The following is a 23,528-nucleotide window of genomic DNA, read 5'->3' as shown; positions in this document are numbered from 1 at the left end:
CACCCTACATTCTTTAACAGCTTAATTATCATCAATTTATATCAAAGCTTAACATAGCGTCATAGTGGTGCGAAAGGCGGGGTCGTGCTGTAGGGAGCCAGTATATTATCATTTTTCCACGTGATTTTTATCGCCATTAAATAAAATGTAAATTAGTGTGAATTTCACGGAATCGTACGCCAAGTCGCACCACTAAATCTAGAGTTCAAATAGTTGTTATTGGGCTGTGCTTACCTAGACCCCTCCCCCTCCCCCAACCTATTAAACTAGATAGAAAACATGTACATATATCTGTGTAAGTTTTTTAAACATTTTCATTTACATGTGACATCCGAATTTATTGTTGTTGAAAACTCAAGGCTCATGAGACCCCAAGGTCCAAACGTCCACTCATATTTGAACTTTCGATATAGAGAACAAACACGTAGAAGATTATAATATGTACTGTCAAAGTTGAAGATATTAATTATAGCTTATAGAGAACTAAATTTGAAAGAAAAAAATACTAATTTCGATAAGGAACCTCAGCTAGAAAAGCTATTATAAAAGTTACCACCTGACATAATAATGATAAACATATGTACACTAACCGTGAACAAATGATCACAAAATCAACAGGCCCTACCCCAAAACTGAAGACCATCATTCTAGCTACAAACAGATATACACAACATCCACACCATCATCTAGGACCAGAGAGGCGCACAGCTGAAAGTAAAGCCTCACTATTGTAGTCTGACATCCCTGACGACATGCCCTCCTCGCTGCTCGATTTGAACGCGTTCGCATAGAGCCGATATCCAATTTGTGAGGATACCGGTGGCTGGGGCACGTCGCAGACGCATTCAAGCATCTGGACAACCTTTGACATGGAAGGTCTCTGGTAGAAATCCTCCTGGATGCACCACAGAGCAACCTTGATCGCGATCTCCAATCGCTCATCCTTGTCACTGTACTTTAGCTTCGCATCGAAGATCTCACTTAGATCACCTTCCTCAAGTTTCTTGAAAGCGAAGGACGGAAAATGAGCTTTCTCTGAGCCTTCCACGGGATCAAAGTTTTTCCTCCCACTAATTATCTCCAACAGAACCATCCCATAGCTGTACACGTCACTCTTCTCTGATATGGCGTAGTTGGTGATCCACTCGGGCGCAAGATAGCCCCGCGTGCCTCTCATCGTTGTGAAAACAAGGCTCTGCTCCCTACTCATCAACTTGGCAAGGCCAAAGTCAGAGACCTTCACAAGGAAGTTGTCATCAAGAAGAAAATTCTCAGGCTTGATATCGCAATGAATGATCTTCGACTCACAGTCCTGATGGAGGTACGCCAATCCCTTTGCTGCTCCAAGTGCAATGTTAAACCTTGTATCCCAGTCCAAAAGAGGGTCAGCCTCTTTAGTACGGAAAATCCACCTTTCCAGCGACCCCTTCGCCATGTACTCATACGCAAGAAGCCTGTATGACCCCTCAGCACAGAAGCCTCGGAGTTTAACTAGATGGATGTGGTGGATGCTGCCAATTATCGTCACCTCAGAGCGGAATTCTTTCTTTCCCTGGCCTATGCTCTCCAGTTTCTTGACAGCAATGCGACCGCCATCTGGGAGTGTTCCGAGATATACAGATCCAAATCCTCCCTGGCCAAGCTTGTTAGAGAAGTTGTTTGTTGCATCTTGGAGCTCCCTGTAAGTGAACCGCACTGGTGCTCCAGATATCGTCTGCAGATATCCATCGTCTTCCGATGAACCAGCCTCATCTTGTGCAAATGAAGGATACCTCCTCCTCCTATAAATGAAGAAACCAGCATAAACAAGGACCCCTATGACAGCCAAAGTTCCAACTATAATGACAACAATAATGATAGTGTGTATTCCACTGCCAGTCCCACTTCGCCCTGAGCCACTGCTAGAAACCTTGATGAAAGATGCAAAATCAGTTTTATTTCCACTCTGCTGCAAGCTACCAATCTGGCTAAAAAGGAAGCAATTGCCTGATTTCTGGTCAAAGAACATTGCAATGCATGAACAATTGCCCATGCAACTATTCTTGCAACCTGTGATATTTGTCTTAGCCACAGGTGAGGTGAAGCTAGTACCGACATACCCAACCCCACTGTCCAGTTGAGCTAGCTGAAATGTCTCTTTTGACTTGCATGGTGATATGAGACCTGGGTCGCAATTTGAAAAGGAGCCAAGAGCTGAAGGGCACTGACATCCTGTCCCACTATTGCAAATGGAGTACGGTTTGCACTGGGTTGGCATGTCACATGAGTCCTGCGGGATTGCTTTTGGAAGAGTAGTCTTGCCACTCCCACTCTGCAGCATATAGAAGGCAATCGATCCATCATCTCGTAGGACAGCAGCAAACGTGGTGTTGGCGACACCCTGCTGTGGCATGAGGAGCTGTGATAGAAGAGACCCTGACTGATCATAGAAGTGCCAAGAAGTTGAATTGAGGCTTGCGGAGTAGATGTCGCCATTCTTGTTAACAATCAACTGACTATCCTGCCACGCAGACCAGTACTGTTGGGGGTTCTGGAAGCCTGCGTACAGCATCATGTCCCCGGATTTGATTTGAAGTGTATATGACATGTTCTGTCTGGTGGACTGACTGACAAGGGTCATCCCTTCAGTGAAGCTCTGGCCAGACAGAAGTGTGTTTGTTGGATAGTTGAAACTCTGCCACAGAGGAGAAGAGTTATCATTACCGAGCACAACAAGATTGCCAGAGTCCAATAGCTGCATGGAGGTGCCTTTGCCAGAGACATTGGCAGTCCAGACGGTGGAGCCTGCAGATTGCAGGTAGGCATTGCCATCCTTGTCGAACTCAAAGCTATCTGAATGAGAAACCGGAGAGTTAGCATTGGCAGTCCAGACGACAGTAGTGCTGCCCAGGTGCACCACCGCAAGAAGGTAGGATGTGCTCTCTGACACACTGCTGGTGACAAAACCAAAGCCAAACACTGAGCCATTCGAGAGCAGAAAAATTCCATTGTTATCAATGTAACCCATTTCCGAGGCACTGAACCCTGGTAGGAGAACATTTTTCTGAATACTTCCGCTGCATGTTATCCAGAGATTGGGTAGCACAAGCATCCACAGCAGAATGAAGCATAACGAAGAGCTGCAACGTTTGCTGCATGCTTTCATGCGTGTGAAAGATGAGCCCTTCTGGTTGCCAATCTTCAGAAACCATCCAGTCATTAACGTCGCCTGAAACGTTCACAAGGAAAACTATTAGATATGTTTTGAAAAAACAAAGATAATTGGAAACTTATTTGGTAGAGGAAATATTGGAGTCTATAGACTGAATATAGCTGTGCTTGCAGCTTTTCTGACAGGTTTTGTTGATAATTTGCATGCACATGCAGTTGCAAGCATACAAAATAATATGACCATAAGGGATCTAAAGAACCGAAGCAGGTTATTTTAATATTGCAAATATATGATCTTCAATAATGCACTGCTAGCTAGCTGGTTTCTTATGCCAGATAGTAACAATAGATATTGAGTTGGCGGTGGGGCAGTCACCAATCCATGTTACAACAGATGTAGGTGGAACAATCGACTAACATCTGTTCTAGTACAGATGACAAAACGTCTTACAACAATAAATATAGGATTCATGACAATTACGAGTTTCCCCTCCTTTTTTGTGTGGAGAATCCGTATTTGTGAGTGCAAAGTAATGCGGCTAGTATTCCATCTTGATGCTTGAAGCCGTGTTACCAAGTAGTAGCTTTCTGAGCAAAGTGTAAAGCATGACAGGCTCCCCCCTTTTGTTCACGGAAAGGGAACCAATCTACATCGTTTTCAAGACTTGTAATGTGAATTGGCCAATCATTTTAGTTTTAGCACCATACCCTTTTGTACAAACACACACACACAAAAAGAGGTGAACAAAGACGCTCACGGAATTCAGAATTAGGAACTCCGAAATAGATGTATCAAGGGAGCAAAGGAAGATATCGGGTACTGATACAAAGAGGAATCGTTGGAAACGAGCTGCTGATTGCAGTACCTGAGGTGGGAATGATCCCTGCTCAAGCTCCCCCAAATCCTTCCACAAACATTTGACAGTGTTTCAGACAGTTCAACCCGTCCAAAGGCAGGATCCTGCGTTCAGAGCATACGAGGAACAATTAGTAACGTGAAAGCACGATGAACTTAGAGAAAGGGCTCATGAATTAAAAACTCAAAAGGGTCAAATTGATTCCATAAACAACAATAACCCGATACCGAGGCACGCAGTAGCAAGACTCTCCAAGTAAAGAAAGAAGAGAGCTTGGTGACGCGGCCATTTACATTTCCGTTGCAGCAAGAGCTGTACCCAGCCAAAGCGTTCCAATCTGAACATCTAACAGGCTATAGCAAACTTAAACCTCGTGCGTTTCTTGTTAAACTCGATCTAATTTCACGGCACAGAGCATGCGAGAGCAGAGCAGGGTCAGACGCCAAATTTTCCATGGAACAAGAAAACAGCAAACCGGCCGGAGCATGAACCAAAGGCGAAATTCGCCTGGCTCCAAGAAGCACACGGACACAGAAATCTGCAAAAGCGAGCAAAGAGACCGCGAAGCAAAGCTAAACCGGCCACCAAGAGAGATCCATCATGGGCAGGGGAAGACCAGCAAGAACCCAGGACCCGGACAGGACAAGATGAGAAAGAAGCGGGCGCCTCACCTGAAACTGAAAGAAGAGGCCGGGGGATGCGAGGACGTTGGAAAAGATTTGGTGGAACTGGCGAGAGACTCGGGAGGAGACTCGAGTAGGATTGGGGCGGCGGTGGTGGTCGTGGAAGAGTGGTTGGGAGGTGGTAGCAGGACGAATAACTACGGCGGAGGCAGGCGGGCGGTGGATGACATGGGGTGGGGGTAGATGGATGGATTGATGCTGCAAGTGGAAGCGGGATGGTACTGCTTCTTCCTATTCTAATCTTCTTCTTCCTCTCCTTGTTTATTTCGCTAGCTTAGTGCTAGTATTTGTTTAGCGCGTACGGCGACGCTCCGAGCAACAGATGGATCTCGGCGACGCCCGCTCACGTCCATGAGAAATTTATACAACTTGTTTGGCGGAATATAAAACGCTGGTGATTTGCTAGTGCATTTAATTTTGTAGATCTCGGAGATCGCACGGCTGCGGCCATGCACGTGCATAACCGCTCTTCCGCAGTTGCGGCCAACCAGCAACACTTTTTTTTTATCAAATGAAGGTTACAAACTATAAAGGCATCCCAGATTTGATTCAAACATTTGCATAGAAATTTTGGTGGGTTGAAATGCTTAATACTTTATGCTACTTTGGTTACTTGATTTACAGACTGAATCCAATAGTGATATGTTCTAACGATCCTATTACATTTTATAAGAAATCTACATCCACTCAAACCTCTTCTGAAGAGTTCTTTGGTAATAAGAACCGAGCGGTACCTCACTGGCGGGAGTTTAAGGTGTTGAACCTGCCTATCCTAAGAGCATCGCCGGCAGGGGCGACGGCACTGTTTTTTTTTTTTTTTGCGGGGGTGGGCGACGGCACTGTTGTATAGGCCACGCCGGCACAACATCCTCTATTTGGGGGAGCTGCTCCTACACCGGCGCGCCCCATACGACAACCCCGATAGATGATTTGAATTGAAAACTCAAACAAAAACATATAAATTCAAATAAGTTTTCGAATTAAAGTTTGAGCCAACACATAGCAACCAAATTCGAATAGGTTTTCGAATATGAAGTTTGGGCCAACATACGACCACCGAATCGTCGTCTCCAGCTGCAAAAAACAACTTCGGCTTCCAAGCCAACTGATCAGATGAACGGGGTCAAGGCGACAAGTTCATGTCGACGGGGAAGTGAAAGGTGCGGCTGCCCCCCGGCGCCGAATCCGGCGAGAACGGCGCGTTGGGGTCGAAGGTCATGTCGATGTCCGTGTACTCGAGGGAGTAGCGGGCGCGGCCATCCATCTGCGAGAGCGACGACACCTCCACGTAGTACCTCGACGCCGAATCCGGCGAGAACGGCGCGTTGGGGTCGAAGGTCATGTCGATGTCCGTGTACTCGAGGGAGTAGCGGGCGCGGCCATCCATCTGCGAGAGCGACGACACCTCCGCGTAGTACCCCGACGACGATGGTGAGCTCAAGAAGTTACGGTTGGCAGGATGCTGGCTCCATTCGGGCTGGCCGCCGCCCACGCTATCGGGGCCGCTATGGGGCGCGCCGGTGGAGATGCTCTAAGTTCGAATCCTATGCAAAGCGTGGATTCCATAGGGGAGCTATTTGTGCTGAAAATTCGCGGGGAGGTCTCATAATCTATCTAACAACATATAGTTAACGAAGAGATCATTTCTCCATTGGTAATATTTTTAGAGTCCTTTGGCTTTCGTTTGAAGCTAACAAGGATCCAAAATCCTATGTGATTCAAGTGTCCTTTGGTTCATTTGCATAGAAAACTTTCCTATCGATATGATTTTCGAAATCATGTGGATCAAAGAGGCCTTAACATACATACATAATTTTTTTTTCGAAATGGGGTTATTCCCCGGCTTTTGCATCATGATGATGCACACGGCCTTTTATTAAAAATCCAAAATATCATTGTTTACAAATCACTCATCATCAAGGATTGATACAAGAATCAACCATCGAAAAAGTAACATAATATGACTACGGTCAAACTAGCCTTCTAGTATGCCGCCAACCAGCCTGGCACAAGATATCCTGAGCGACCATCAGGAGCCGTGTGCAGAACATACATACATAAAAGAACAAAGTAAACAGAAAGATAGTACCAGAATAGGGTAATGTTGTGTATGGACGAATACCATAGGCCACATAGGGCATATTTGATGGGCTGCCTGAGGTCTAACCAGACAATGAAGATGTAAAATCTGGATGATTGGCAATTCACGGTTGCTTTTCGGCTAGGACTCGCGCTCTTACCGCTCAACCCTACACCACCATCCCCCCCTTCAAGATCTCTTCTCCAGACGTCGAGAAGGTAAGCCACACGCTCTTCTTCACTGCAGTGGCAGGAACGAGTCTACCTCTTCCTCTTCCTGGAGCCGCCCCGTGTCCTCCACCTCGTCTAATGGGTGACCTAACCAATTTTTGTAGCTTAGATCTTTGACTATGTTCAAGATCCATATCTGGCTCAGTTTACATTGGTAGAAGATTGGTTAGTTGTGGTTAAAGATCTAAGTTGGTCGCTTGCTCGTGATACTTTGTAGCAACTGCTTTTGAAACTGGTCATTTATCAACAAATATTGATACCTTTTCCTATATAGTAGGTTAAAATTTTCTTTAAAAAATAACTTAGAAGTACACATATATCTGACAGAGGGGGTAGGGGCAACGAGTATTTTGGTGATAAGACTTGTGCCAGATATCCCCGCCCCCTCCATAGACTACTTCATCTATAACCGTCAAACTTTGCCAAATCATGGTGACCAAGTTCGATATAGATGTTTCAAATAACTCGAAGGACATAAGATAACACTCTTTCCACTAATTACATTGGTCATCTTGCAAAGCTAGTAATTAGGGCATGTCCATCGGCGTCCATCATATACTATCCAGCATCAGCGCTGGACAAGCACTTTGGGGCGCTGACATGAACTGCCGTGGGTTTGGGGCTGGGTGTCCACACCGACGACCCCCAAATTCTCCCCCCCCCCCCCCCCAATATGTTTTTTTCCAGTTTTTAAAACATGATCATATTTTTTACCTAAAATATTTGATACGAAGTAGTGTCAACAATTTAAACAATATTATAACTATTACTTAGTTTTTTAGACACATGCTCAACAAGATCCGAAGGAAACATTTCACTCATCACAAATTTGCCAAATCCTCTTCATCTTGTCCTTGTTTGCATCACTAGCTTCCAGAAGGTCAAACAACATGCATTTCAACCTCCTTTTCTCCTCCTTTAGTTCTTTCCATTCACCACTCCATTTGGTTTTCTCCTCTAGCAGCAAGTTCATCTTCTTCCCTAACTCAATTCAAGCTTTCTCCTCATATTTCTCCTTCAATTTTGCCATATATAGCTCCAACACATTACTCTCAACTGTATCCATCCAGTTATTCGCACCCCCAATAAGTTGGTGTACTTCTTGTTCACCTTATTTTTCTCTTCAAACGAATTCTTAACCAAGTTAACATTTTGAATTTTCTCCTGAATTCAACAACTGTTGCTATTCTCATACATGCCTCCACAAAGTAGCTACTGCACTCTGGCATGGCATAGGCCACTGAGGATCAACCCAACCCACAAAGCCACATTTGACATCATCCTACAAATATAAATTATGAGCAAACTTGAGAAAATCATGACGCTACTTAATCTAAACAATATCGCACAACTTACATTGTGATGTGAACACACATAGAACCGCCGACATGTGTTCATCCCTTTTGAAAGCAATGGCTTTCTTCGCCATATGGCCATGCATGCGGCAGCGGCCGATTCAGGATTGTCGATGCCGCTCCATGCTAGATAGATACTCGTCTCTGGCGCATAGTCCACGTGAGACATATTGGCAAAAATAGTCCCAAATTCTACCCTAAGAACAAATACTAAATATATGTTAAACCAAAACTGTAAACCCCAAATCTTCACATCGCCGGTGAAATCGGGGGCAGGAGAACTCACATTGCTGAGGCAAGACTCGCTGGAGGTCTCTCCATCATGTTGGACGACGTCGATGGCAGTGGTCCGACGGTGGGGGATTGTTGTGTCTCAAACGTTGGCAAGGCGGCGAGGGGCAGCGGATGGATGTGGCATATTGATATGTACACGCCTCCGAGCTTCTAGCGCATCGAATCATGGGCAGACGGCGGCGCGGGGAAGGGGGGGGAGAGAGGGGGGTGGTTATCGGTGTGCTCGGGGAAGAAAAAAGGGAGGGGGGTGGCTGTCAAAAAGGGTCCACGAAGATATCCAACGTAACAAACGTTGGGGACTAATTTCTATAAACAACTTTTTGGTCCTGTTGTGGATTCTGGTGTAAGATTGGATGACAGAATCTGGGATGAAAGTGAGAAGTTGAATGAAAATGACAGAAATATTCCGGATACTCCTTTCACAGAAGAAGAAATTTATCATGCAATAAGTCAGATGGAGAAAAACAAAGCAGCTGGTCCTGATGGTATTCCCATTGAATTCTACCAACATTGCTGGAGTGTAGTGAAGAATGACATGATGAGAATGTTCAGTGATTTCCATAATCATCATATCAACCTGGAGAGAATCAATTATGGTATTATCACACTTATCCCAAAAAGTGATGATGCAGAAGTAATTCAGAAGTATAGACCCATTTGTCTGCTGCAGGTGCTGTTCAAAATTTTCACAAAAACTATGACAATAAGGATGGAACCTGTAATGAACAAATTGATACATCCTTGCCAAAATGCTTTTATTAAGGGAAGATTCATTGCAGATGGAGTGATGCTTTTGCAAGAAGTTCTGAGAGAATCCAAGGCCAGAAAAGAACAGGGTGTAGTACTAAAAATAGACTTTGAAAAAGCTTATGATAAAGTCAACTGGAATTTCCTGATTGATTGTTGCAGATAAAAAGGCTTTAGTAATAAGTGGATTGTCTGGATTAAAGAGGCAGTAACTAAAGGCACTCTTAGTGTCAAGATTAATGATAAAGTGGGACCATACTTTGGCAGTTACAAAGGTGTTAGACAGGGGGATCCTTTTGCTCCCTTCCTGTTTGAAAGATCGAGATGTCGCCTAGAGGGGGGGGGGGGGGGGTGAATAGGCAATTACAAACTCTTGCGGATTTGTCTTGTAAGAATGCGGAATTAAACTAAGTGTAACAATAGCAACTAGAGCTAAGCAAGATAGGCACAAGATATATGTAGCACAAGTGATAGCAAGATATATGTACTTCAAGCACGATGGCTATCACAAGGAAAGAGAGCTCGGGTATAGAAATAACCGAGGCACGCGGAGACGAGGATGTATTCCCGTGTTCCCTTGCTTTGCAACAAGGTACGTCACGTTTGGAGGAGTGGAGGTCCCACGAAGGATTCCCCGCGCCACGAAGGCTCACCCTATTCTCCGAACCACACCCACGAAGGATTATGGCCCTTTCCTTATGGTTAGCTTTTCCTCAACCACTTCACAAGCTCCACGAAGGAGAAGCCCGGGCCCCTTCACAATCTTCCACGAAGAGATCACCGGGACACCAACCAAGCCAACTAGGAGGTCACCCTCCAAGAGTAACAAGCTCACGGTCTCTCACTCGAACAAATCATGGTGGAGAGCTCAACACTATGCAATGATGCAAAGCAAGAACACCGGAGGTGTTCAAGTCCTTCACACTCAAATCCCACCAAAGCAACGAATGCTAGGATGAGATTGGAGAGGAAGAACAAGGGGGAAGTCAACCAAAGACTCCAAGATCTAGATCCCAAGAGTTTCCCTCACTTAGAGAAGAAATCGATCGGTGGAAGTGTAGATCTAGATCTCCTCTCTCAAATCCTCAAATATGAGCAAGAATGATTGGAGGAATCAAGGGGGAGAGAAAGTTCTTCAAATAGTAGCAATGGAGGAGAGAGAATAGGAAGAACTAGTTTGGCTCAAGGTGGAAGAAGCCTATTTATAGCTAGGAGCAAATAAAACTGTTGGGGGGAAAAAGACAAGAAAAACGGGCAAAAAAACTAGCCAGAAAACGGCCCAGCCGGCTGCCAGGCCGGCCGACCGGATTTGGCGCTGAGGCGTCCGGTCGGCAGCCCGGTCGGGGCCCAAGCAGCCGGCGGGCAGCACGCGCGTGGGCGGCAGGTAGGCGCGGGGCGCGTGGGCGCGTGGGCGGCGCGTGTAATATCCCAGGTTTAGAGGCAATAAAATGAGAGAACACCAAAGTGTGCATTGCATTCATGCATAGAAAATCCGGGGAATTTTCGCGCTTCAAATAAAACTTACCACGATGGCGAAGTTTCACTTGACTTGCTGGAATTGAAGTAGATCATCAAGTCAAGCGCTATAAACTTCACTGTGATCTTTTCTAAAACCTTGTTTGGGGTAGAGATGATTTGATCTATGGATTAGATCAAATGGAATTAGATTTACAACAACACATTCTTTAAGAATCAAACTCTAACTTATTAACACTTGAAAGCAGCAATTACCTTTGTGTGTAATTTAATTCACTTATAAATAAGTTAAACCACGGTGGTCTAAAGTGCATAAAAGCCACACATTCTTATTTAAATCATAACTTATTAAGTATATGAAATATCATAAAACTAAATCCATTTACATTACGATTTATAGTTCAAACTATTTGAATCAAATTGACTATGAGTATTTTGAAACACTTATGATCATGCCTTGGTGAAATCAAACACCAACTATCCAAATTTGAGGAATAACCTTCAACCTTGACCTTTGGACCAATATTATAATATAAATCCAATCAAATGTGATATAGTGACTCATCAACAATAATGAAACCATCTACAAGATATTTAGTACCAAATGCCACTTGGCTATCCAAAAATAAATCATATGAGAGGATAATCATCATACCACATGGGATGAAAATATCTACATGACTTGCATCCCAAGCTTTGCCACCTCATGCTCAAAGGATTGCTATGGATGAGGGCATGACAACCAAGCACCTTACTCATCAACCCAACACAAGAGTCACCACCTATGTGTCATGATACTAGAGCTTGCCCAAGCCTATAAATAGGGCCACACCCTTCATCCATATGCATGATCACCTTGAAGCATGATACAAGGAAACCAAACACTAGAGACCTTCCATGTGAATTAGCTAGGATCAAGATGAAGAAGCTAGGAGGTGGAGGCATACCACAAGATGCAGGTTTATCAGATTTCCTGAAGAACAAGCTACAGAAGATACCAAGGTAGAATTCCTAGGCAAACCATATATTTTTAGGATCATATCATCATATCTTGAGTAGGACCTTAGGCTATTACAAGACATTTAGAAGTGAGAGAGATTATAGATGCTAACCATAGCCATGTCTATCCTAGAGAATTTTAGAGTAGTATTACATCTTACTTGTTTAAACCTACCTTTAATCTTGTAGATGAGAGCCATGTTCCATTAGTGAAACATAACCAAAGCTTACGCTCATATTCTAATCCTAGTTGTGTATCACATTGGTGATCACTACTTAAACCCTAAACTACATTTGAATTCCAACCCATGGATTAACTTGGATTATAATTAGAACCCTGCCATGCCTCATGCCTATTTTTATAATTCAAATAGTGAAGCATCACTAAAGAAGAGTATGTAAAACCCTAAACCTTTCACATAGGATCCACTTCACATAAAATGATAGGACCTAATTTGTGTATCATGAATTAACCAATGATGAGCTTAGGAATTAGTCTAGGTAATTCAAGCTAGAAGTTGCTAAGCAAGATTATTAAACATAGAGTTTATTCAACCATATGCTTAAACCCTAGAAATAATTCTCCACATAAATCATGATCCCATTTCCATCCTCATTAACAACTCCTTTAATTACTAGCCATAATAAAATGCATGTGAACCATCAATATTGTTAAGCACCCTAGTAAAAAGTTAGTAATATGCTTACCATACACATGTTATCAAATTCCAAACCATTTAGATAAATTTGGTTTCTAAATAAAAGAGAATTGAGGTAAATACTTAAACCTATTTCTACTCTACTCAAATCTCACAAAATATAACCATGATTGCAATACTTGTTTAAACAACAACATAATGCAGTAAGAATCATTATCAAATTATACTAATGTTCAAACTATTTAGGACCTGCAAAAACAAACAGAAATCAATTTGAGTTCAAATATCAAATTCAAAACAGAAAATAAAACAGAAATAGAAAAGAGAGAGAGAGGGGCTTACCTATCCACCGAAGCAGGCCGTCGTAGCCCAGCACCGTAGCAGCCCGAAGCCAACCAAAGCAGCCCAAGACTCGGCCCAGCCCACCAAGGAAACGGTCCATATCGTTTCGGAAATAAAAAGGAGGCCATCGTCTTCGTTCTCTTCCCCGGCGTCGACAGCGAGCCTGCGCCAGTAGGCCACGATCACGACGGCGATAAGGATGATCTCGGACGTCGTCAGACCTCTCAGAACCGCGCCCAACTCCTCTCGCGTCCGTCCTATCCATTAGCGCCAAGATTCGCGCCCCAGAGACCTCCATTGTCGGCGAGGCATCCCGGCCATTGCCGCCGGTGAAATGCCGATACGGACCTCGCCGTGCTCTATAAAGCTGCCAGTAGCTCCGCCGTAGAACCCTAATACTCCGCCGCCCACCCATTTCTTCCCAAAAGCTTTCTATCTCTCGCAATCAACAAAATCATCGTCGGCTGTTCTCCGGCTAGCCGCCGATTAAGACCACCCCGGCGTACGATTTATGGTCGAGGAGGTGCGCCTCGGTGCGTAGGCCACATGGGAGCAAGCACGCATCCAGGGGAGCTCTGGACGACGCCAATTTCAGATCTTCCCCTTGCAGCACATCTCCGGGAATGGCGAACTAGAGCTCGTCTCCGTCCTCCATCCACCCCGTCGAGCACATCATCATCCTCAGGGTGAGCATACGCACCTCTGGAGCCTTTTATCTTGCTCTAGCATCCATCCTAGCGTCGGATTCGATTTCTCGCCGGAGTAAACCGCCGCGGGACATGCTCTCCGACGTGTTCCCGGTGACCCTTAGTCGATTCCGCCACCACCATATGGTTCCCCATCGTCTCCTGGTTCGAACGGTACAAGCAGCGTGTCCGCGGAAGCCCTGTGGCGGCGGCGCCATCTCCGCCTGGTCGCCGGCGTCAAGCCATCGGCGAGGAGATCGTGTCCACTGCCTCGTCAGCATTTGTTGACTGGTCTTTGTCCACGTGGCAAGTGACCCAGTCAACGGTCCCACCTGTCTGTCTTTAGAGCTAGGGTATGAACCGGTAAGTTTAGTAATTATCAGTTAATTTAAATTCCAGTAAATGATTGAAACTTTGCAAAATCATAGAAATACATTTTAACTCAGAAAAATATAAATTATATATCAAAATGCTCACAAAAATAAACTCTACTCAAATAAAATATAAAAATAAAAAGTGTGTCAAAATAAAAATTCACTTATTTTTATCTTTATTAATTATGTGTTTTCAATTATTTAAAATACAATTTGAATTCAATAATTAGTGAAGTTTCAAAATTAAATTTTAACTATTCAGTAACTAAGTAAAATGTTAAGATTAATTTTATTTATCATATTTGCATTAACTTAATTGTTAGTGGTAATTCATAAACCCTAATTTGCAAATTACCATTTACCATTTTCTTTAAATAGTAATAACTCAAGAAAATATTAAAGCCAATATTATTTTGGTAGCCCAACAATTGTTTATTTAAACATCTTAAGTCCACAAGTTAAATACTTTAAACCTAATAACAATTATTAAACCCTAATTCTTAATTAAACCTAAATAAGAATTACTCTAATTATTAAGGCTTGTGAAAATTAATAAAATGTCAAATCATTATTTTTGTTTCAAAGAAATTAGTTACCACACCTATGTTGCCAATTATCATTTTAGGAGTTGTACCATAACTTAGAAACCCTAGTTGTAATTTAAGTAAGACATTGATCTCATTATTTCATGTGTTCATCCACAGTAGTGCAAACCTAAAACCCTAGGGGTTTAGTCCATGTGATCATTCCACCTTAGAACCAACTCTAAAACCCTAGATATGTGTCACATATGATCATGGGAGATTTACTTAACATAGAAAACCATATTATGTGACCAATGAATGCATGCTTATGATCCACTAACATAAACCAAGTCACATGAGATTATCATTTCATGTTCCTATTCTTAATTAAAACCTATATGACTCACTAGTATCACCTAGGTATAAACCCTAGCTTGTTACCACATGTTAGTACCATTTATCATCAATCCTAGGTACCATACCATTAGGATTAACCTCAACCATCAAACCCTAGTTAAACCATGATGAGAAACCCTAATACCAATCTTGTGTAGTAATGCACATCACATGCTCCTATTCCAACTCAACCCTACTTAGGAAATGATAAACCACTTAGCTGGGCAACCATTAGAAATTACTTAGTTAAGTAGTTGTGAAACCATAGTAAACCCTAATAGCTAATTTATAAACCATCTTAAACAACCATCCTTTGATATGATGCTTAGAAGAAACCATAGCAATAAAACTACCAATACTTGCTATATAGAAACCCATTCCAAGTTAAGAACCAACTAGTTCCTATTAGTGGAACTAAATGAATTCAATAGTAAACCCTAGAAAGCCATAGCTCCTATATATGTATAATTCATATTCTTATTTAACCTGTTCTTCAAAAGTTATTCTTTTGAAGTACAAAGGTCAATCAAACCTTAGAAGCCTTAATCCTTCTTTGAAATACTAAATGTTTCTTAAACAACATGTTCTTCAAAAGTTATTCTTTTGAAGTATAGTATAAGTAATCATCAACCACGTCCTGTAGAACTAAAAATTGACAACTGTTCTTCACATATTATTCCACTACTATTTCTTATGTGTATGATTGTTATGATGTCTTATATCATTTGATTATGATGCTAATATAACCAAACCCTAATAAGAACCTTGTTTGAGAACCATTCTAAAAGTGCAACAAACCCTAAATAAATCTTTACAACTCATCAATCTTAAATCATCGAGATTAGGTTACGCTCGGGACGATTGCATCTCATACTATGCATTATAGCATCTTTGCCAGTTCTTTAAACATTGTCCTTACCGGACGATGATGGTATTTCAGAATTTGGAGTTATCACGTATCGAAGCTTTTGCCTGCATAATCTTGCAACAAGAAAGGCAAGTTCATCGCTTGCTCATGTCATTTGATTATTTTTATCAAACTATATGCAAAGTACTATACTTATCACTCATGCATTGAAAAGCAAAATATTATTTTCCAATTATGAATATGACTATGTGGTGGGCAATGGAACCATGGTATGTGTTGATATGGTGGAGGTTCCATTGCAATGGGTTATATCACCCTAGGATTAATTACCAATGCCGTCCAGTGATTCTAGCGCCGTACAAACCGCGTTGACCATGAGATCTATAATGGCTCTGGGGAAGCCAGCCGTATCTTTTCCCTTCTGCACGCCAACGGATCGGAGAGCTGGTGGGGTGTTGGAGGCACTGCCGCAATAGGTTGGGAAATCCTTTTAAATCCCCATCCATGAGTGATGATAAGCTCTACGATCTATGAGGGATTGTCCGGAGTACACCATGAGTAAAGCCGTATTATCAGGGGAAGTCTACTGGAGGTGTAGGGTCGGACAAAAGGGTGGGTTTGCAGTCGCGGAGAAGGCGGTGTGGGCTTGGATCTTACACCTGGCCTCACACCAAAGGAAGTGTGGACGAGCATGCTACTCGGTTGGCAACAAGGATAAGTTCTCTTATGGGAAAAGTAACGCACCTCTGCAGAGGATACTGAATTGTGACTGTCACTCCCTGTTCCGGGAAGGGAACTGCGAACGCGGCAGGAAAGGAACTCCACGAAGTTCTGGTCAACCTGTGAAGACTGACGGGCATAGTTTTCAGAATAAAATGAACCTTTTGAAGAAATGTTTACAAAAACTTGCATTGGCCTATGACTTTCTGGTCTGTGGCTGTAGCTAGTGCATGATACACCTATTTCCTAATATGAACTTGTTGAGTACGCTCGTACTCATCCCACTCTTAAATCCCCTGCTTAGCTATGGAGGCACCGAAGGAGAAACTACCGTGGAACTCGAAGACAAAGGAGTCAACTACAACAAAACGAAGAAGCCAATCAAAGAAGTCAATGGAGTCAATTTCTGCATCAGCTAGAGTGGAAACTTAGACTATTAATAGAAGGGAACATTTCCCTAATCCTAGCACCTAAGTAGCTAGATGTCTATAGCAAGCCTAGTAGTTCTTTAGCTAGATTTAGCAATAAATTAGACTACGAGTCGTTCTTCTGGAGCTTTATTTGAACTTTTACCTCAATGTAAAGTAGGAGGCTATGTTGATCTTATGTAAACAGTTCGTGTGTACTTCTATAGACATACCTTGGACTCGCATATATTTCTGTTGTACCACTCTGAGGGATGTAATATGAGTGGACGGTGTTTCACTTGTGTTATGTCAACGACTTGTGTACTACACCATGCAGTGGTACGCTGGGTCATCACAGCTGGTATCAGAGCAAATGCTTTGACCCTAGGATTAAAACCCTTTAAAGGAGACCTATAGGTTTGGTAGTGTCTATAGGAAGTGTTTTAACTAAGCCAACTATGTTAAACCAACTATTCTTTTGACTTGAGAGGGGTATTCACTTGAGAATAATCCTGACACACTTGAGTCAATCTTTCTTATCTATTTTCTTAAGTGAAGTTAGTTAGTTATCTTGCTTCATTCCAAATAATTAGAACACCATTGAAGCTTAAGATAATGGATGGTAGTAGACCACAGTTGGTATACAACACATGGTAGTCCAAAGAGAGGATACAACCATAAGGAAGATATCCTATTGGAAGATGTATACCAAGTCATGTTATAGTTAAGTAAGAGTCATTTAAAATGTCAAATGACGAATGTTAAGTAATGTAGATAAGTAATATGATGTAGTATATACCTATGATGAGTCAATCATAGGAGGTAAGGAAGAGTGATAGGAGTCATATAAGTCTACTTTTCATGGTAGAGTTGGTAATCATATATGATTCACTTGAGAATCAAGATGTGATGGAGTAGAACATCATAAGTATGATAACAGAAGTATGATAAGGAGTAGGATTTAAGGAATAGTTCGAAAGCTTAGGCCTTAAAATCCTAATAACTGTACCAAGTATGTGGGAACCATAGTACTTAATTTAAAGAAGGCTTATTCAGAGCATATCACATAGAGAAATCCTAGAGTTATAGGTGGTATATTCTAAACAATCATGTGTTTCGAGTAGACATGTTAGAACTAATTGTATTATAGGAAGTAGTCCTTAATAGCACATATTTTTGGTACACTATTTTGTTAGTACTTCCAAAGAAAACTAGGTTAACTTCAACTATTCCAGGCCATTTTGTTTCTAGTTTGTCTCATTGCAAATGTGCAATTAAGATAAATGTTGAGACAAATAGTAGGAATTCACGTATTGTGCTAAGTATCACAACCTAAACCTATCTTATGTGGTGTTATATACTACACATCTGAGCCTGATGTTTAGGGACGTCTTACCCAACTATTATATTCAGGCATATAAAGATGTGTATTATAAACACAAAGCTGAATCTTCTTGGATTTTATTGGATTTTCATTGTTTGACTAGATCCATACATGAAGTTTGACTTTGATATGCAAATGCATGTTGCAATATCAAGCTCTTACTTGATGTTATAGGTCTAGAGGGTAAAGGTATTCGCGTAAGGAAGTGACGAATTTTGAAGATTTTGAAGATAAGATGAAGGTTCACTTGAAGAAGGAAGTAAAATTGTGGGAAGCAACCACAATACTCTAAAGGAAGGACTAATCAAAACTCACTTTTATCCTTAATCAAGGAGTACTTTAACATGGAAGTACCATGAAAGCGAGAAAATAGTAAATATGGAGTAGTAGAAGTGGAGCCGTATTCATTATGGAAGAAGGGAATGCAAGTGAAGTCACTTACAATACTATTTTTATAGTGTCAACAAGTGGTTAGCTCGCAAAACAAACCCTAGAAGAAGGAAAATAGACAAGTGAAGTCGCAGTTGGTATAATAAGACCGTAGCTGATATAGGATAATCATGAAGAGAAGGTATGTGAAGTTAAGGTAGATCTTAACTAAAACTATAAAAGTAGCCATAGCTGGTAAGTAGATATTGACTAGAACCATAGCATAGCCACAGCCTGAACATTTCTTTACCCTAAAAGAAAAGGGGATTCCAGCTAGTATTCCACAGTGGTATCCCGTAGCTGGTAAATATTTAGTTGGAGGATTCACATCGGATACCCACAACTGTGTGGATACACCAGAAAGAATTCTTCGTGAGACTCTTGAAAAGTACAAACTATAAGCCATACCAAAACTAATCTTCTAACCTTGGAGTTTAATGATTAGAAGAAAGGAAGTTGGAAGATCATTAGTAAACTCCAAGGGGGAGAGGAAGGCTGAAGGAGAAGTATTAAGACATTATTGGTAGTGTGATAGATGGAGAAAAAGGTCTGAACTGAAAGGAAGTCCGATCTTATTTTTATAAGGTTGTTGGGAATAACCCATATAATAGTACTCTCAGGAGGTTGTCGGACCGAGAAGCCGAGGTTCATATCTCGAGGAAGTAAGTGTTAGACCTTAACTTGAGTGGGTAATTGTAATTACTCGAAACCAAGAGAACTCAAGTAAGTCCAAGATAATGAAGTTGGATGAAGAAGTTATCAGAGGACAATCAAAGCCTAAAAAGATACTATACAAAGGACTTTGACCCTACTAAAACATAAGCCTATTGGAAAGATTCCTTTCATGGAACTTAAAGAAACCAAAGGGAAGATAACTAGTATAAACTAGAAGCCATGATTGGATGGACTAAATGAGTCTAATCCATTCGTAGGACAAAAACCACCAGGACCATGCCTATTATAAATACCTTACCAAGTACCATTACTTTCGTTATGGTAGTAAGGGAAAACAATACCTTACTTTAAACAAATCCTTTAGAATTAGGTTTGGACATCGCAAATGGTACACCATAGTGCCATATTACATCGCAATGGATTACCGCAGCTGGTAGAACCAAGTTTTAAGTACCTAAATAGGAAGATGTCACCACAACCATTAGTAAAGTCCATTAACACAATAAGATGTCCTAATCCAAGAATCTTTGGAGAGTAAGCCTAGAAGCTTAGAGTGTTGGAAGAAATCATAGAATTGAAGAAAGTATCAGTGCTAGACATCAGAAGATTCATGAAGGATCTGGACAAGGGATATATTCAATTATATCTAATGAGATCACCATGGAGTTGAAGGATGGTGATCTGTTCAAGACATTTCAACATTCCGAAACATGAGAGCGTTCGAACTTCGGGACGAAGTTCAGTTTAAGGGGGAGAGGCTGTAATATCCCAGGTTTAGAGGCAATAAAATGAGAGAACACCAAAGTGTGCATTGCATTCATGCATAGAAAATCCGGGGAATTTTCGCGCTTCAAATAAAACTTACCACAAGAATGGCGAAGTTTCAGTTGACTTGCTGGAATTGAAGTAGATCATCAAGTCAAGCGCTATAAACTTCACTGTGATCTTTTCTAAAACCTTGTTTGGGGTAGAGATGATTTGATCTATGGATTAGATCAAATGGAATTAGATTTACAACAACACATTCTTTAAGAATCAAACTCTAACTTATTAACACTTGAAAGCAGCAATTACCTTTGTGTGTAATTTAATTCACTTATAAATAAGTTAAACCACAGGGTCTAAAGTGCATAAAAGCCACACATTCTTATTTAAATCATAACTTATTAAGTATATGAAATATCATAAAACTAAATCCATTTACATTACGATTTATAGTTCAAACTATTTGAATCAAATTGACTATGAGTATTTTGAAACACTTATGATCATGCCTTGGTGAAATCAAACACCAACTATCCAAATTTGAGGAATAACCTTCAACCTTGACCTTTGGACCAATATTATAATATAAATCCAATCAAATGTGATATAGTGACTCATCAACAATAATGAAACCATCTACAAGATATTTAGTACCAAATGCCACTTGGCTATCCAAAAATAAATCATATGAGAGGATAATCATCATACCACATGGGATGAAAACATCTACATGACTTGCATCCCAAGCTTTGCCACCTCATGCTCAAAGGATTGCTATGGATGAGGGCATGACAACCAAGCACCTTACTCATCAACCCAACACAAGAGTCACCACCTATGTGTCATGATACTAGAGCTTGCCCAAGCCTATAAATAGGGCCACACCCTTCATCCATATGCATGATCACCTTGAAGCATGATACAAGGAAACCAAACACTAGAGACCTTCCATGTGAATTAGCTAGGATCAAGATGAAGAAGCTAGGAGGTGGAGGCATACCACAAGATGCAGTGTTTATCAGATTTCCTGAAGAACAAGCTACAGAAGATACCAAGGTAGAATTCCTAGGCAAACCATATATTTTTAGGATCATATCATCATATCTTGAGTAGGACCTTAGGCTATTACAAGACATTTAGAAGTGAGAGAGATTATAGATGCTAACCATAGCCATGTCTATCCTAGAGAATTTTAGAGTAGTATTACATCTTACTTGTTTAAACCTACCTTTAATCTTGTAGATGAGAGCCATGTTCCATTAGTGAAACATAACCAAAGCTTACGCTCATATTCTAATCCTAGTTGTGTATCACATTGGTGATCACTACTTAAACCCTAAACTACATTTGAATTCCAACCCATGGATTAACTTGGATTATAATTAGAACCCTGCCATGCCTCATGCCTATTTTTATAATTCAAATAGTGAAGCATCACTAAAGAAGAGTATGTAAAACCCTAAACCTTTCACATAGGATCCACTTCACATAAAATGATAGGACCTAATTTGTGTATCATGAATTAACCAATGATGAGCTTAGGAATTAGTCTAGGTAATTCAAGCTAGAAGTTGCTAAGCAAGATTATTAAACATAGAGTTTATTCAACCATATGCTTAAACCCTAGAAATAATTCTCCACATAAATCATGATCCCATTTCCATCCTCATTAACAACTCCTTTAATTACTAGCCATAATAAAATGCATGTGAACCATCAATATTGTTAAGCACCCTAGTAAAAAGTTAGTAATATGCTTACCATACACATGTTATCAAATTCCAAACCATTTAGATAAATTTGGTTTCTAAATAAAAGAGAATTGAGGTAAATACTTAAACCTATTTCTACTCTACTCAAATCTCACAAAATATAACCATGATTGCAATACTTGTTTAAACAACAACATAATGCAGTAAGAATCATTATCAAATTATACTAATGTTCAAACTATTTAGGACCTGCAAAAACAAACAGAAATCAATTTGAGTTCAAATATCAAATTCAAAACAGAAAATAAAACGAGAAATAGAAAAGAGAGAGAGAGGGGCTTACCTATCCACCGAAGCAGTGCCGTCGTAGCCCAAAGACCGTAGCAGCCCGAAGCCAACCAAAGCAGCCCAAGACTCGGCCCAGCCCACCAAGGAAACGGTCCATATCGTTTCGGAAATAAAAAGGAGGCCATCGTCTTCGTTCTCTTCCCCGGCGTCGACAAATGAGCTGCGCCGAGGGCCACGATCACGACGGCGATAAGGATGATCTCGGACGTCGTCGGACCTCTCGTAACCGCGCCCAACTCCTCTCGCGTCCGTCCTATCCATTAGCGCCAAGATTCGCGCCCCAGAGACCTCCATTGTCGGCGAGGCATCCCGGCCATTGCCGCCGGTGAAATGCCGATACGGACCTCGCCGTGCTCTATAAAGCTGCCAGTAGCTCCGCCGTAGAACCCTAATACTCCGCCGCCCACCCATTTCTTCCCAAAAGCTTTCTATCTCTCGCAATCAACAAAATCATCGTCGGCTGTTCTCCGGCTAGCCGCCGATTAAGACCACCCCGGCGTACGATTTATGGTCGAGGAGGTGCGCCTCGGTGCGTAGGCCACATGGGAGCAAGCACGCATCCGTGGGAGCTACGGACGACGCCAATTTCAGATCTTCCCTTGCAGACATCTCCGGGAATGGCGAACTAGAGCTCGTCTCCGTCCTCCATCCACCCCGTCGAGCACATCATCATCCTCGTGGTGAGCATACGCACCTACGGAGCCTTTTATCTTGCTCTAGCATCCATCCTAGCGTCGGATTCGATTTCTCGCCGGAGTAAACCGCCGCGGGACATGCTCTCCGACGTGTTCCCGGTGACCCTTAGTCGATTCCGCCACCACCATATGGTTCCCCATCGTCTCCTGGTTCGAACGGTACAAGCAGCGTGTCCGCGGAAGCCCTGTGGCGGCGGCGCCATCTCCGCCTGGTCGCCGGCGTCAAGCCGTCGGCGAGGAGATCGTGTCCACTGCCTCGTCAGCATTTGTTGACTGGTCTTTGTCCACGTGGCAAGTGACCCAGTCAACGGTCCCACCTGTCTGTCTTTAGAGCTAGGGTATGAACCGGTAAGTTTAGTAATTATCAGTTAATTTAAATTCCAGTAAATGATTGAAACTTTGCAAAATCATAGAAATACATTTTAACTCAGAAAAATATAAATTATATATCAAAATGCTCACAAAAATAAACTCTACTCAAATAAAATATAAAAATAAAAAGTGTGTCAAAATAAAAATTCACTTATTTTTATCTTTATTAATTATGTGTTTTCAATTATTTAAAATACAATTTGAATTCAATAATTAGTGAAGTTTCAAAATGAAATTTTAACTATTTAGTAACTAAGTAAAATGTTAAGATTAATTTTATTTATCATATTTGCATTAACTT

The 23,528-nt window shown here is 41.6% G+C and overlaps 1 protein-coding gene across 2 annotated transcripts; it reads right to left on the bottom strand.

Annotated features, from left to right (window-relative positions):
* Positions 1–540: 540 nt before the first annotated feature.
* LOC127317031 (G-type lectin S-receptor-like serine/threonine-protein kinase SD2-5) lies at positions 541–5,009 on the bottom strand. 2 transcript variants are annotated; one of them, XM_051347557.2, is made up of 3 exons: positions 4,679–5,009; positions 4,017–4,111; positions 541–3,208 (listed from the first exon to the last, which is right to left on the bottom strand). In XM_051347557.2, exon 3 carries the CDS (start codon positions 3,197–3,199, stop codon positions 683–685), a length of 2,517 nt encoding a protein of 838 aa, XP_051203517.1. In that variant the 5' UTR covers positions 3,200–3,208; positions 4,017–4,111; positions 4,679–5,009; the 3' UTR covers positions 541–682. The 2 variants fall into 2 exon arrangements, with proteins under 2 accessions (XP_051203517.1, XP_071680638.1); XM_071824537.1 differs by having other exon boundaries at positions 4,017–4,114; positions 4,688–5,009.
* Between the last annotated feature and the right edge of the window lie 18,519 nt (positions 5,010–23,528).

The sequence above is a fragment of the Lolium perenne genome, chromosome 7 (assembly GCF_019359855.2).
Source record: "Lolium perenne isolate Kyuss_39 chromosome 7, Kyuss_2.0, whole genome shotgun sequence".
Taxonomy (NCBI): Eukaryota; Viridiplantae; Streptophyta; class Magnoliopsida; order Poales; family Poaceae; genus Lolium; species Lolium perenne.
The sequence above is the reverse complement of the archived record's forward strand: the minus strand, read 5'-3'. Positions and strand labels throughout refer to the sequence as shown.

What these genes read in the sequence shown, in the direction of transcription:
- LOC127317031 (XM_051347557.2), bottom strand. Translation starts at nt 3,199, where the DNA reads ATGACTGGATGGTTTCTGAAGATTGGCAACCAGAAGGGCTCATCTTTC.